The sequence below is a fragment of the Ptychodera flava genome, chromosome 8, assembly GCF_041260155.1.
Source record: "Ptychodera flava strain L36383 chromosome 8, AS_Pfla_20210202, whole genome shotgun sequence".
Taxonomy (NCBI): domain Eukaryota; kingdom Metazoa; phylum Hemichordata; class Enteropneusta; family Ptychoderidae; genus Ptychodera; species Ptychodera flava.
The window spans coordinates 2795462-2810843 of record NC_091935.1 but is presented as its reverse complement, the minus strand read 5'-3'; the positions used below and the strand labels follow the sequence as shown (position 1 = coordinate 2810843).

At 36.5% G+C, this 15382-nt stretch overlaps 1 protein-coding gene across 6 annotated transcripts in view; it reads right to left on the bottom strand.

Annotated features, from left to right (window-relative positions):
• LOC139138191 (AP-3 complex subunit delta-1-like) overlaps window positions 1-14989 on the bottom strand; it is a 41442-nt gene extending 26453 nt beyond the window's left edge. For 2 of the 6 annotated variants that reach the window (XM_070706452.1, XM_070706455.1), the window contains exons 1-10: window positions 14718-14980; window positions 13410-13505; window positions 11559-11720; window positions 9076-9183; window positions 7899-7964; window positions 7161-7224; window positions 6578-6717; window positions 5899-5972; window positions 4027-4076; window positions 1511-1539 (exon numbers count right to left, since the gene is read on the bottom strand). In XM_070706452.1, the coding sequence (XP_070562553.1) occupies window positions 1511-1539; window positions 4027-4076; window positions 5899-5972; window positions 6578-6717; window positions 7161-7224; window positions 7899-7964; window positions 9076-9183; window positions 11559-11720; window positions 13410-13505; window positions 14718-14813 (885 nt within the window). In that variant the 5' untranslated portion in view covers window positions 14814-14980. Of the gene's footprint in view, window positions 1-1510; window positions 1561-4026; window positions 4077-5898; window positions 5973-6577; window positions 6718-7160; window positions 7225-7898; window positions 7965-9075; window positions 9184-9733; window positions 9842-11558; window positions 11721-13409; window positions 13506-14717 lie in introns of all 6 variants that reach the window. The other 4 variants (XM_070706454.1, XM_070706449.1, XM_070706450.1 and 1 more) reach the window with 4 other exon arrangements.
• Between the last annotated feature and the right edge of the window lie 393 nt (window positions 14990-15382).

The following is a 15382-nucleotide window of genomic DNA, read 5'->3' as shown; positions in this document are numbered from 1 at the left end:
AACAGAGGAACATATGCTCAACAAAAATGACAAATACATGGCACATCTGCACTACCCTTACACCACATTCTACCACTTAAAATCTGTCACCCATATTACTCTATCACCTTCTCAGGAGCTATTTAGACATTTAGGAGCTGCAATCCCTAACATTTAAACCGCCATAAATATCATTCCTGACTTGGAAATTTTGTGTCACAAAATTCCAGTTCTACTGGGAATGTTTTCAGATCTGACATGGAGACTGGAGTGTGAAGTTTCCTAAATGCTGAGAAGATGTAATTTCTGATTTCTTCAATGAGAAGCATGTGTATCAAAGTGACCTGACAATTTGCATGAGAATGATGCATGAAGATTTTGTATTGTTATGAAAATGTAATTTCTTTTTTTTAACACTGGGAAGAAAGTCTGTCAAAGCCTTCCTGAAAGATTGAGGATTGTCATTTTCAAACCACTGTCACACGAACACAAAAATTAAAAACACTGGCTCTTAGAGCTTTTACAGTTAGTTTTTGACTATCAGTCCAGTTCAGTTCACAATTCCTGTTAATTTACTCCACACAACATCTACCCTTACAAAAGTTCTTTCTTTAAAACCACACAAGAATGTTTTTTGCCCTCGTGTTATTGATCCAAGCTGAATAGGGATTTTAAAGTCAGGGTGTTAATGTAAAGATGAAGTATCTTGATACATGTTCAATTATCTATTCAAACCTTCAGCATTAAAGTTAGATACAAGATTCAATTTGAAACTTTCAGAAGTTGTAAATTGAAAAATACAAAGTTAGTAAAACCATGAGGACAGTAAGAGAAATGAAATATAGGCACTCCTATGTATTATTTTGGATTATATCACCAATGTCACTTTTACCTGTAGGTTCTGGGGAGTTGATGACATGCAAATTAAAGTTAAACATTAATGACATGCAAATTACAGTTGTACATGAAAAATGTATTCATAAATTGCAAAATCTTGCAATTTATTGTATTTGCTCTCATTTCATGGTTTCAGTTTTGTTTTGTGGAGTGAAATTTGAGTGAAATTTATATATTTTAAAGCTCAATTTTGCAGAATATACTTCGATTAAAAGCTTTGCCTTACTTTTTTGTGAAACTTTGCCACGTGTCAATTTAGAAAAATACATTCTCTTTCCAATGAAAATATTTAATCAATACCTTAGAACCAGGAAAGTCCCTTAACATACATGTAGAGCATATCACCACTTAAAAAAATAATATCTTGAATAAAATGATGTGAAATCAAATGAAATGAAAAGAACATGAGGTGAAATGAAATGAAAAATAACTGGGCAAGAAGAGGTATACTTTCCAGTCTGGGATCAATAGTGTTGAAATCAACAACTCAAAGAACACAACAGAGTTTGATAAAACTCATAGAATCTTGATGTCGGGCTAGGGACTGCTCAGTTGTGACTATAACTGGGATAGCTTTGACGGCGGATCAAGACAAGACTATACGCAGTCAACACATCGTAAACTTGTAATGTACCTGTATTGAAGCGGAGTGGTTGGGCATGCCTGAAGACAAGGAAATTAAAACTGTGAGTCGAAAGGAGAGAAAGAGAAAGAGAGAGAGAGAGAGAGAAAACGGCATAAGCAATGTAGTTGTTTTTGGTGTCCGAAGTCAGGCAAGCATTGCCAATGGGCATTGCATTGTGGGAGTCAGGCTGCATCATCCATCAAGTTAAATTAATGTACATGCATTTTTTAACAACACCAGGGTAGTCATCATGTATCTTAGTGTATTGCACCAAAAGTGGGTTTTTATCAAGTAGTATTTACAAAACTGCACCAATTTAGTAACTTAGACCTAAGATTTAGTACGCTACATGATAACTACCAATGCAGGAATGTTTTACCAGACCTGCATTCCACAAGAGCTGCTAAGTGCATCATGGAATGGACATCTGGTACCCTGTGGAATTAACACCTCCTGTATTCTGGCAAGAACTCAGGTCTTGCCTTTCTGGTACATTTGCCATTCTCTGCAAATGAACCTCCCAAACTATACGGATATTACAGACTGCATGGAGATTTTACTTATCTAAATTGCCAGCAAAACAATGTCATGGCAACAGAGCCCTATGCTTTGCATCAAGTACAACAGATTTATAGTAATGCCAGAATGATTGTTGTAACATTCCGAGATCAAAGATACAATGAAAACTGATTGAGCTGCTCATCTTTCACTTTGAAAAGAACAGTCACAAAATATCCACATTGTCAATCAAGTTCATGCAAGATACAAAGGGAAAGTAGCTGTATATTTTGATTCTTTTCAATAGTCTTGTTCTGTACATGAATGTCAACTGCGAGTTCTTGTTCTACTCCGCAGAGCGTGTTGAAATACCCATAATTCAGTTTGTCAAGACTGCATGTACAAAGTGCAGTGTTTTTGTTAACATTAGAATTTTAGTCTGGACTAAGATTCACTTGTCTTTGTTTGTAATTTTGGAACTACCAGGTGAGATTCAAGTGTGTGTGTTTCAATTTGAATTTACAAGGCATTGACCTATCACAGGGCCCAGTTATTTGTTCTCATCCACTTTAAGTTTCACATAAAACTGGGGGTAACTTCATTGCATTCATGTGCAGCTTGATCCATTTTCATAGTGTCTTTTGAATTGGGAAGTTTTCTGACATGATCATTGCAGAGAATGGCTGTACGTGGAGCTCTGTCTATAATTGATACCACAATATTGCAGATGTTAGAGATCACAGCAGAGAGCAGTCGCTTGATAGCGCATTGTTAATGTACCTTGCGGCAGCTGTGCAGATATTAGCCCTGCCACATGATATAAGAACACAGCCAGAGTCTCTGTACCAATTGCAATAGTGTTGGTACATGAGACAGACATAAACCATTACCTGTATACGAACACAAGTACAGAAGAACAGTACAGACTAAGATTGACATTTTAAATCAGGCAAAAGGTGAAATAGGTAAAGTTCACCCTGTTTAACAAAGTACATGTGGCAAGCATAACATCCATTAGGTGTTCTCGGTCAACGATTATGAATGTAACTTCCATATTGATGTCATCTCATATATTGCTCATGAGGTTATGTACTGATGAGAGCAGGTGTAATATCATTGAGGTGCCGGCATCATCATAGTCTGAGGTAGGCTTAAAAGAACCAATGCTAAAGGCTTGCCTGTTTAGGAAGTTAATCTCAGTCTGTACTGTATTTGAATGAGTGAAAGTTTGTCTCACTGACATGAGCCAGACATCTGTTCTCATGGCCGTGTTATATCAGGAAACTGTAAACACTTACATCACTGTGGATACAAGTTCAAAATCGACAAGGCTGATACATGCTATGTACATGCACTTTGTATTGTGTGCAGGTTGATAGTGGTGGTGGTACCGTTTTTCCTTGGACAAAATTATTATGATGGAATTTCTTCACAGCATTTTGCACTATGCCTGGAATTCACTACCCCATTTGATGGAAAGTTTTCATTGGCTCTTTGAACGTAAGTTGTACAACTACTGTAATGATACAGACACTTTGTACACATATACACTAAACACACAGCACAACTGACAATATACAGGGAATTGTACGGTACATCTACATGTACATCAGAAAATGCACAGAAAACAAAACATCTTCCTACTTTTCCAGAAGAAATATGTTAGTGGTCAAAGATTGAATTAAAAAGACCAACACATTACAGGCTTTAATAATTTGTTATTTTCATGTAAATAAAGCAGGTAATTTCATTGAAAGTTTATGTCAGTGTCTGTACAATGCACACAGCAACACAAATTTAACAAACAACATAAGCACAGCAGGCTAAAACACGACAGCCCTACTACTTACAACTCGATGCCAATGTGATGAAAAACTTCCATCATAAATCCATTTTTGTCACTTATGCCAGGTGATTGGTGGACTAGAGAGGTATCAGACAGGATTTCTCAGCCAAAAGCAGATAGCACAGAGACCACACCAAAGGAACAGACAAAAGTCAGGATATGGTTTGATGTTGTGACTTACCTGCTATCACTGTGTTGATGCATTCATACAACAGAGACATGGCTGACGTGCTGCAAATGTACAGATGAGAAATATCATCAAACCATGACCTTTGACATGTCACCTTTGCCCTGTGTGCCCTCAGACTCGCAAACTTTCGTAATTCTTCCAGCCAATTAGGAAACTATTTCAAATGTTTGGGATTTAAGACTTTACGATTGAATCTATTTGGAAACTGTTTCAAATTTTTGGGATTTAAGACTTTACGATTGAATCTATTTGGAAACTGTTTCAAATGTTTGGGATTTAGGATTTTACGATTGAATCTATTTTAGAAAATCTGCTTTAGTTGGAGGGAAACTTTGCCAATCAGAGGTGACCCTAGTAGGCTGAGATGATACCCTGAACTTCACACTGATCAACATCATGATCTTAATTGATATGGAGGTATCATGAGTGAATACACTGAACACTAAACTAATGAGTGTTCTCCTGTGCAGATAACCAATGCTCTCCTGTGCAGATAACCAATGCTCTCCTGTGCAGATAACTAATGCTCTCCTGTGCAGATAACCAATGCTCTCCTGTGCAGATAACTAATGCTCTCCTGTGCAGATAACTAATGCCCTCCTGTGCAGATAACTAATGCTCTCCTGTGCAGATAACTAATGCTCTCCTGTGCAGATAACTAATGCCCTCCTGTGCAGATAACTAATGCTCTCCTGTGCAGATAACTAATGCTCTCCTGTGCAGATAACTAATGCCCTCCTCTGCAGATAACTAATGCTCTCCTGTGCAGATAACTAATGCTCTCCTGTGCAGATAACCAATGCTCTCCTGTGCAGATAACTTTTCCAGTCAGGAAGAATTGACATTTGTGACAGTTTAAAATTTTCTTTTACAAGACAGTCTCACACAAAGATGACACAAATTACACAATGTGCATCAAATATTGTTTTCCAAGTATACTACAATCTAAGTCACTCTTGTAAAATCGACTACAAGTAAATATTAAATATCATCCTTGCAGAACGCCATAATAAATGTATTTCAGATATCTTTTCATTTGTTGACTGCAACAGATAATGCTAGAGGCATCACTAACATTCCACTGATCTACTTTGGAGTTCACATACATTGACATTCACATCACAGAAGTCAACAAAATTGGTTTATTGGAAATTTGAAAATCATACAGGTGTTATGTTACAAATCATAGTTATACGCTGGCCACACTACTTTTCAAACTGCACCAACTGTTTGTCTTTACTTTGTGGTGATAATACTTTATATACTTTGCCTGTTTACATGAAGTGTACACTGAGCTTTGGAAAGATTGAAAATGTTCAAAATGCAGCATGTGACTTTGAGGAACACTGAACATTGACTGGGTAATACAGGTTGGCGAGCATAAAAAGAAACTGATCGGGGGAGGGGGGCCGTAAGAAAGGCAAAGTTGTTCAGACAAGACATTTTTCTGAAATTTTAAAAAGACGAGGCATCAATATGAATATCACAGTTCTGACAAAAGGGCTTACAACATTAGGTCTCTTATCAATATGGTGTGAGCTGTGTCCTCCTTTGGATTGCAAAAACTGGTTATTTCATACTGTAAATGTATTCATATTAAATCTACTGTTCTGTGATGGAGATAGCCACAATTTGCTATCATTATGAATTTCTCTAGCATTTCCTATTTTCAGGAATGGATTGGAAGTAAATCAAGAATAAATCTGTGATGGGTGATTTAGAATGAATATGTTCCTGTAACTGTATAACATGCAATGATTATCTAAACTGTTTCAAACTGCAGTAATTTCCAGTCAAAAGTGAAATAAAGAGCTGGTGTTATGATGTACCAACCACAACATTTTGGCTGAAACACTTACTTACCTGTGGATCAAATTTGTCAAAGGTTCTATCAGTTTCTTACCAAGCCTTGGTTCCAGGGGTGTCAATGCGCTGAACTATAAACATAACACAGGAATGTTATAACTGGTAATACCATTACAAAGTGTTATGTGCCTGGAATCTGCTACAACATTGGAATGAATTTATTCTACAATACACGACCTGATTCTTAACTTTCATCTAAATATCAAAACATATTAGTCAGTGTCTTCTATGGGCCCTCAGACAATGAACATGTATTTGTCAAACTTTTTAAACCTGAAATCTTTAAAACTCTGAGAATGAATTTCAGTTTTATGCTCTTGTCAAGTCTAGCTGTCTGGCATAGGGTAACACTTCTAAACTCAGGGGCTGTCCGGCAGCAAAGTTTCACAACACAACAAGAAACAAAACAATGGGTAAATGCATTTCCAAGTGGGAAGTCGTCATGTAAAGAATAAATGGAATTTGCAGAGGGATATATCAGTAACCATTCTCAACACAAAATAGTAAGCAAAGATGGTAGCCTGGCTGTAATATTTGATTGTAATGCAAATAAAACTATTAGTGCATGTATGCAATGGTTCAATTTATCGATATCAACCTTGTTTAATAGAAACCTGCCATGAACAGCACGTATCTGATAACCAGTAATTGTAATGTCGATGTCACCGGTACATACCAATTTGATGATTTTAATGAGTACCCAGTTGTTGGTTGAACTTGTCATAAGTTTGAAGAAGAGAGGAGCCAGGGAGAGATAATTCTTTGGATTCTTCCTGGCCAATTCACAGATGACATTAACTGCCGCTGATTGCACACCTGTACATACAGACAGTACACAGAGGTGACATGAATTGTGTGGATGCGGTATAAAACTGGATTCAACAGCTGGCCATAAATAGCACATACTGTACAGTGACAAGCTGACGATAAAATTAATTTTCTGTTACAGTATGAGGTGAAATGTAATTATCAAGGTAGATTTCAACAAGCTTTGCCATCCACTGTTGTCATAAAGCTTCTTCAATCCATAACTGTAGCAAGAGTTTAATGCTAGTGATACTTTCTGGCAGATAAGAAAACATATCATTTACTACATGCACAGTACTAGTTATGAACTTAGGCAGGACTTTGACTCCACAAATTCTCGTCGAAATCACATCTGTGCATTTGATGAGCAAACATAATGATGTTGATAGACTTTCTACCAGTGGTTCTAGTGTGAAAGTAAAGCAAGTCAAAGTGACAAGCCAGTACCCTACCTGGATCTGGGTCTTCAAGTTTCTCTTTGAGTCTGGGAAATGCCGGTCTTAAAGCCTCAGGAAACTGAAACATTAGGTTTTCATGTTGAATTCTTTCTGTCAATGATTATGAGTCACTTCCATTAAGGTAGAACACGCCTCACAGACAGATATTCACACTCTATAATTTCTTCAACTCTTTTCTGATCTACCACTTGTGGGGGTTCATTTTATAGTTCTCGGTGAAAGAAAATTTTTCACCAATGCAGTTTTTCGACAATCAAAATTTAATTTTTCCCCACGGAGCTAACACAGGGATGTTGGCCATTTTGAATTTGAAACATCGCAAAATTTTGGGTAATCTGTTTCTACAGTACCAAGCTTTGCACGGTGACCATACAAGAATAGTTGAAACTTTCATTTGGGAATTCCTGAACAAAAGTTTAAGTCTTTCACTTTCAAGGCGCATACTAGGACAATTTGAAAAACATACAAATTTAACCTGTGATACCAGGGAATGATACACAATCTTGACTACAGTTTAACATGTAAATCCAAACGCTTCAAATGACATCTACACCACCTCCAATACTTTGGTGTATGTACACATCCAATGTGTACATTAATGCTTTTCTGTCAAACATCAATTTCAGAACAAATCACATGGTTGTGTAAAAACCCTGTCATCTCAGTTATGATAAGGTATTATTTTACAGTCAAAGGTCATTTCAATCAACAAGAATATTGAGATCCACTTACTTTTAGGAATATCTTATACATAATAAGTACAGCCTTCTTTCGCACGTAGGGTCTTGTTGATGCCATCTAGTTTATGAAAGACAACATGAACAAATCAGACACAAGCCTTTTCTGTTGTATAACGTAAAATTCAAACAAATTGGATCTCAACATGCTATTTTGACACTTTTTATAATCAACAGATTTCTTCTGGTATGAAATGCTTCACCCACATATATAATGATTTTATCTAACAATTTGGATTTTAAGGGTTTGTTATGGTTGGATACAAGGATTCGTTGTGTTAGAAACATTTCACAGGAGAACAATCTGATTAAAATCAGATATAGAGATGGCGATGTCTCCATGTTTCCTTGTTTTTGCTGATCTTGTCACCTTACTACATCTGAACCACCGTTTTAGGAGATCAAATTCACATTACATGCTTTGCCGGAGCCAATCTGATTGTGTTTACGATGCTGCAATCCATATCTAGTGACAGTTAATAGCCTCTTTCTGATTGGTTGGCTCTTTTGGCTGATGCAAGATTTGAATGTGATCTCCTACGGCAGGGGTACAGTGACAGCGGCTAGCAGGTAATGAAAATAGCAAAGAACAATCAAATGTGGAAAAGTTGCAGTCTCTACATCTGACTTCAATCACACTGTAAAGAACATGAATATTAATTAGTTGAAGGATTTTAGCCTTGCTAGTCAGCCCTGACATTCACTTCATCTGAACTAGCACATAGTCTTTAAAATGTCACAAAGCAGCTATAACATCAACCTATGACAACACAAGATCTGAGCAATCATGATAAATTGGGATAGGATTTTGAAAACAATGGCGCCATCGCCAATCGGTAATCTGCACATTCTCTGCAATATCGGAGATTTTAAACACACTGTTAGGCAAAGTGTTGAACCAACTTTGAATATCTTTCCAATTTGAATCAATAACAAGACACATGTCTGAAGTGTTCAAATATCAAAACAACAGGTACATGTGTTTGTTAAGGTAGGTATATTGTATTGCAAACAAAAATAGGATTGTAATCCATAGTAAACAGCAATGCGCTACAAATTTTGCTCAGAACAAAAAATATACCCATTAAAGATCATGCACAGAACATGTAATTTATGCAGAAATAAATATCACTTGATTAAAAAAAAAATAAGATATTGCCATGGCAACCTACCAAAGTCATGACATCATTGGCAAGATCTCTACCTAAATCAGCCGACATAAAATTGGCTAAACCATTCATAGCAACACCAGCGTCATACTGTGTAGCACTATTGATGTCCTGGAGAGATGGGACAGGTAAACACACACATAAAACATACAACCAAAAAAATCACTAAAAACATAATCTACCACCATGGTTAACAAGGAGAGGACAGGTATGGGGCAAGGCCTGCTTTATTTGAAATGGAGTAAAAATCCACTTTTGATTTGAGAGGGAAGTATATTTCTGTTTGCCTTTTTTCAAGAAATGTATAAAAATCTACCCATACTAACACCAAACATGTATGAAACAAGTTTACACATCTGCTAGTCTGTTTTCCAAGATAAAATAATAGTCATTGATTTCATCATTGTGAGACCCCTTATCTTGATATTAATTATCTACCATATTATGTCTTATGCAAATTGTGTAAATTAAGTTAAATTTGAAATGACGAAACAAATCAATATCACTTTAGCAGTATGTGTCACGCATATTATGCACGTAAAGAATAGCCAAAAACTGGAATTACAACTTCCCAGGATCAAAAGGCGGGTATTTACTCCTCTGTGTGTCTGTGTAGAGGGAATGGGTACATGATCTACAGAACACACATTGGGTGACTTACCAGACCTACAATATCATTGGCCAGATCACGTGCTAAATCAGTAGTCAGGAAGCAGGATAGGCCATTCAGGGCTACCCCGACTTCATACTGTGTCTGACTACTCAAATCCTGTGTACATGCAAACATGGTCAGTGTGTCAAACAGAAAAGGAAAAAGAAAGAAAAGGAACCCATCACCGTTAACAAAGGTTCTACTATCAAATTGATTGCTTCTACTGCTATAGTATGTCATTTTTTTCATAATTCTTTTTCATGATAACAATCATATATGTTCTTCTTGCGTTTTTTCATGATAATTCTAAATTTGATACTACCTGAGACACATCAGCATTTAGAACTGGTCCAAAGAAAGGTAACTTTTTCATAAAAACTCTGCTAAAATACATCTGCACTGAACTTTTTTCTGTAATTTATCAGTATCTGTATCCTTGTCCATTAAATTCAAGCGTAGATACAAATTGATTCTGTTGAAAATGATATTGTGTTCATCACTAATCAATTATGAATTTGAAGTCACCAACACTTAAGGTCACAAAATTATTGTGAAAATCTCACAGTCAAAAAGATTTTTTTCCTCGCCTACTGTACCTTGTCAAGAAAATTTAGGGATATATAATTTTTTTCTCTCATAACTCCTTTAGAACATTGAACTTGGTATGGTCTCAATAAATAGTGCCACTGTTATGTTTACTTTTCATATTTGAGTGGCAAGGGATGAACTCACAATATTATAATAAAAGGTCAATGCTACATATATGTCAAATATATGACTGCACATACACGGTACATAATCATTGATCTATTCTGTATGATGCAAGTGAAAAAGGATTCCAAACAGGAAGAGGCATTATTTTGACAAAGTGTATATGACTGAAAAATCAGCTCTTGTCATAAGAAACATTTCATAAAAACATTCTAGATATACATGTGTATATTTTACAGAGGTCAGAAATATTGAAGGTTGACTGGTACTAAAATGCATCCCATCTGTCATCTTTGAAGAAAAAAAAATTATTGAAAGTTTTCAAACATGAACATATAACAGTGACTTCATAACTAACTCTGTACATCAAAATTAGTGTCTGTCAAGCGCTCAGAAAAGGTCAGAAATTGACAAGAAATACCAATACCAACTGACAAAGTTGTATATCATCATAATTTGCAAAAATCTCTTGTACACACTTGTAGGTTGTTGTCCATATTCACTGTTTATCATGCATGTAGTAATCAGAGTTCAGTGGATGCTTTGCAATTACGAATAAACGTTGCTAAAATGTTTGATCAAATGGTTGACAGTAGCCTTCACATTGACATTGATTAAAATCCTATTATCTGTCTCTGATTGTATTTTTGTTTGATCAAGACGGCATTGATAGCTGTGATCTAATGTGGTCATAAATTTGACAAGTGTCTCATTACATTCTTCTGGCTGTACCATAAGATAAATAAAGCAATCCAACTATGTCGACTTTCTTTGTATAGAGGGCAGTGTAACAGTTTGCTGTAATACAAATCTTTCTCAAACTTCTGAAATGTGTCACTGAGGTTTAACCCTTTGAGTGCTGTAAATTTTCCCGCTAAAATTTTAGTGCAAAATTTTAAAAATTTTCATAAGTTTTTGTAATTTTTTGACAATTTAGGACCAAATGGACATTTTTCATTGGCTATCGCTTCTGGAAATTTTGGAAAAATTTGAAAAAAATTATCTGGTTTACATTTAATAACGGCAGCAAAAATTGACTTCAGCACAAATGAAGTGTGAACTATATACACACTTCACAAAATATAATGTAAACATTGTTTTATATTTTTTTGCAATGACTTACCTTTCTGATCATGTTAGTTGTCAGCATAAGAACGTCAGTCTCTTCATGAAAACTCTGGGATGCAGCCAGGTAACCAATCCTCTTGTGTGTGAACTTTGGTGAGCTCATCACCTCAATAACGTTGAAGGCAGCCCAGCTGATGTCATATCCCAGCATTTGAAGCTAAAAAAGCAGAATAAAATGGTAATCAGGGATGTAGAAATTCTCTAACCACGTGAAAAATTAGGAGTTACAGACTGAAATCTGATTGACTGCCGAATGAATTTTTATTTCTAAACACCTAAGCATTATGTAGTTGGTAGTTTTAACCTTGCTTACAGTCGGAACTTACTGGCAGTAATTTTATCCACCTTTCACATATTTTCTCTATCCCCTCAACTAATGCCACTAAAAAAAACAAAGACTTCTCAGAAGATAAAATCAAAATTAGAAACAGCTTGGTCTCTGACAAATGCATTTGTCTGACATGCATGCATTGCCATCATAATCACTACCACTACATGTATGTAGGTGTTTATTGGCATTAGTCCATGAATGTAGAATATAGGTGAAAGGTGGATAAAATTACCGCCACATGTGTGCATATTCTGTTGCATCATTGGTACAGTTGAACTTGTAAGTCTACGTCTGTGCCTTGTCAAGGTCATTTTAAGGTGAAGGTGGCTTTGTCAGAATTTGTAGAAGAAATGATTGAAAAGAAAGAACGTTCAAGCAAAGGAGTTTTGCAACATAGTGCTCTTCATTTATCACTGTCTCTATGAGCTGCAACTCAAAAAGACACTGTTGTAAGTAGTTATGTGTGTTGATTACCCAACAGAATTAACACTATGAGCATTTATTGGGCTCTAGATGAGCACCTGACAATTTACTCATTTTTTGAATAAATGCTCTGGGCCTAGAATTAGAAAACTCCAGTAGTAACTGGGAAGTACACTGCTAATTACATGTACCAGAGTGCCAATGAAAGAGAAAGGTGTCACCAAAAATATCAGACCTTGAAAGTAAGGATAGTACAGTTTTGTTCTCTGATGTAGAAACATCACGACATCAGTACTTCACTGTCTGTAGTACTCAGAATGATTACTGACTTTGAATAACCCTTTTCCTCCAAACCCAATCAGCTGTATGCTCTTCTCCATGATAAGGTAGAAAACAGATTTCAACAAAGTTAAAGGGACAAAGTCGGCCATTTTTCATGAATTTTGTTTGATACAAGATATTACTTATATTGTTTGACAAGTTGAAAGATACTGAATGAATGGGTGACCATGCATATATTCAACCCCGGTTTTAGACACAATCAATGAAACCATCACGAAATTGAATTATGGTCATTACCATTTACTCCAACAAATCTTTAACCCTTATCCTATCAAGTTCATACATGTATTTCACCATCAGGTCAAATTTGTTAAAACCAGTGAAGCACAATGTGTCTCATATGGTACATTTTAACATAAAATTGAACATTTGAAAGCCCCTGAAAGCATAGATACTGTAAACATGATTTTCACCAACAATTAAAAGCTGCTTAAATATATCAAGTCATGTGGATGAAAATACACATGGTTTTGACCTAAATACTGCTTTTTACCGACTTGGCAGATGTAAGTGATACTGTCTAGCAGGAAAAGGGTTAAAAGGATGAGATGAGCTCAGAATCTGACAGATAGTTATACACTGCAATAGAAGATAACGACTGATCAAGCTGAAGCAGTCTTAAAAATCTCAGTCCGCCTCAGTACAATATGTGTCATGTTACAGCCTACATCATATTACATGTACATGTATGTTGGGGTAAAAGAGGAATTTTGAGAAGTTTGAGTTCTTGGACAATGATTTTTCACTTACGTATGTTAGCTTGGCAACAGCATTGGCTTTCACAGAGATATTATCTTGTTTCAGTTCCTGTTTGATCTCATCAATGCACTGCGCAATGTACTTAGCCTGGAAAGAAATGTGGAAATGAATTTCAGAATGAATACATATGACAAATATTATAGCTAGACAAACAAAAGATGCGCTAAAACTACATATTACAAGCCATGCACTTCATTTTTCCTGGAGAAAAGCAGCTAAGGTGATGGGTCTGCTGGTAAACTTATCACGGACACATTTTTAAAACAATGGTACATTCTGTAAGACAACTGCCAGTCCCTCTCACACTGCCATTTAAAAAAGTAAGAGATGAGCTGATATGTTGTGACGTCAGAGCTGGAAGTAGCTGCAATAATGTAGCCAGGGGACTGTGTGATGGTCATTGTAGTTGTTGTTTTTCTTGTTGCACCAGTCTCTGAGGGCAAATGCAACAAGAGCAACATCCATCACGCGCCCCCTCCCTGTCATTTATTGCAGTTAAGCTGGAAGAAGCTAGTTGTTTGCCTCTCATGGCATTATACAAGCTATCTACCATTGACATATGGTTATCTTCCTGTTACAACCATAAACTGCAAGCGCCATTTCAGCAATCCATCATTATCTATAGAACTGAAACTATAGTCATGTGACACTACAATCTTCTGCCGCCGCCGTGTGTGTAGAACTGCTGTACTAACTGCACATTCATGATGACCTAATAAATGTTTCACGAGTTCTGCAAACGCAGACAAAAAAGTTTCAACAACCTCTCTAATCAACCATGTACCGTAATAGGGACGATTCTCACTCAAACACAATGGAACTCTATAAAACATTTCAGAACATAATTAGATCCATTGCAGTCACACAATGCAGTAGGACGCTGGTCCATTAGCTACTACCAGCACCTCGGGTAGTACACTGTATTCACAAATAAGTATTTTGTTAACAAAATGAAATGAACTTAGCATTGTTTTATAGTCAAAGTGTTGGTTTAATATCTTCATACATGTTATTATTGCTTTCATCTTCTTTCATTGTTGTTGAGACTGTTGAGTGCACCTGACTACTGAAGAGAGAGCATACTGACGAGCAAATGAGAGGCCTCTCTTAGTCGGAGGGGCGTTGATATGTCAAAGTCGAGGGACGAACACTTTCTGAGAAATTGCCGGAGTATGGTTGGACTGATGGAATCACCTATGTCATAATGCCTTTCCGGGACAATCACCTGCTCCTAGTTTTAAGTTCTACACTTTGAAAATAGACAAATATTATTGGTTGTACGAATGACCAAAATGTTACCTCATTATCCTTGTTCTTCCGTATGCCACGTACAAGATCTTGTAAATCTTTGTCCAACACACGCTCCAAGCTACCTTTGACTTTCTTGAGTGCCATAATCACCAAAGTATCTGTACTCTTCAACTAAAAGGCGGGCTCTAATTCATCAAAAAGGTGAAATTTCAACGCACATCCCCGAATTTCTTTTTTAATTCAAGTGAATTATTTTCCTGGGAACTGGAGCCCCATATCCAATATGGCGTCAAGTATGGTCACATGATAATGTCGAGGGCCCTCTAACTTCGTTGTTTAAATCCATACATTGGCTGAGGTGGGCCATGGATCCGATTTTGTGTTCATGCGATCTTTTTACCTTATCGATATTGCATAAATAGATTCACTTTCATGCATAAAAACTCACGAACAAAGACAAAAAAACGAAGAAACTTCTTGGTTGTTCGAAAGGCAAACACAAATTTGTGACACGGAGAATAGTGACGCTAAAAATCGAGAAATCAGAGGGTTCAACACGGTAATATGACGTCATGGGGAAAGCCAACACACCTGGCCATCCGAGGGCGAACCCGTACATCAGTTTGGTAGTCTTGTCGAATGCTGACTAGTAAGCTTATGCTATGAATGCGCTGTAGCCTCGGGCTCTCGGTTTTGATAAGGGTAGACCATTT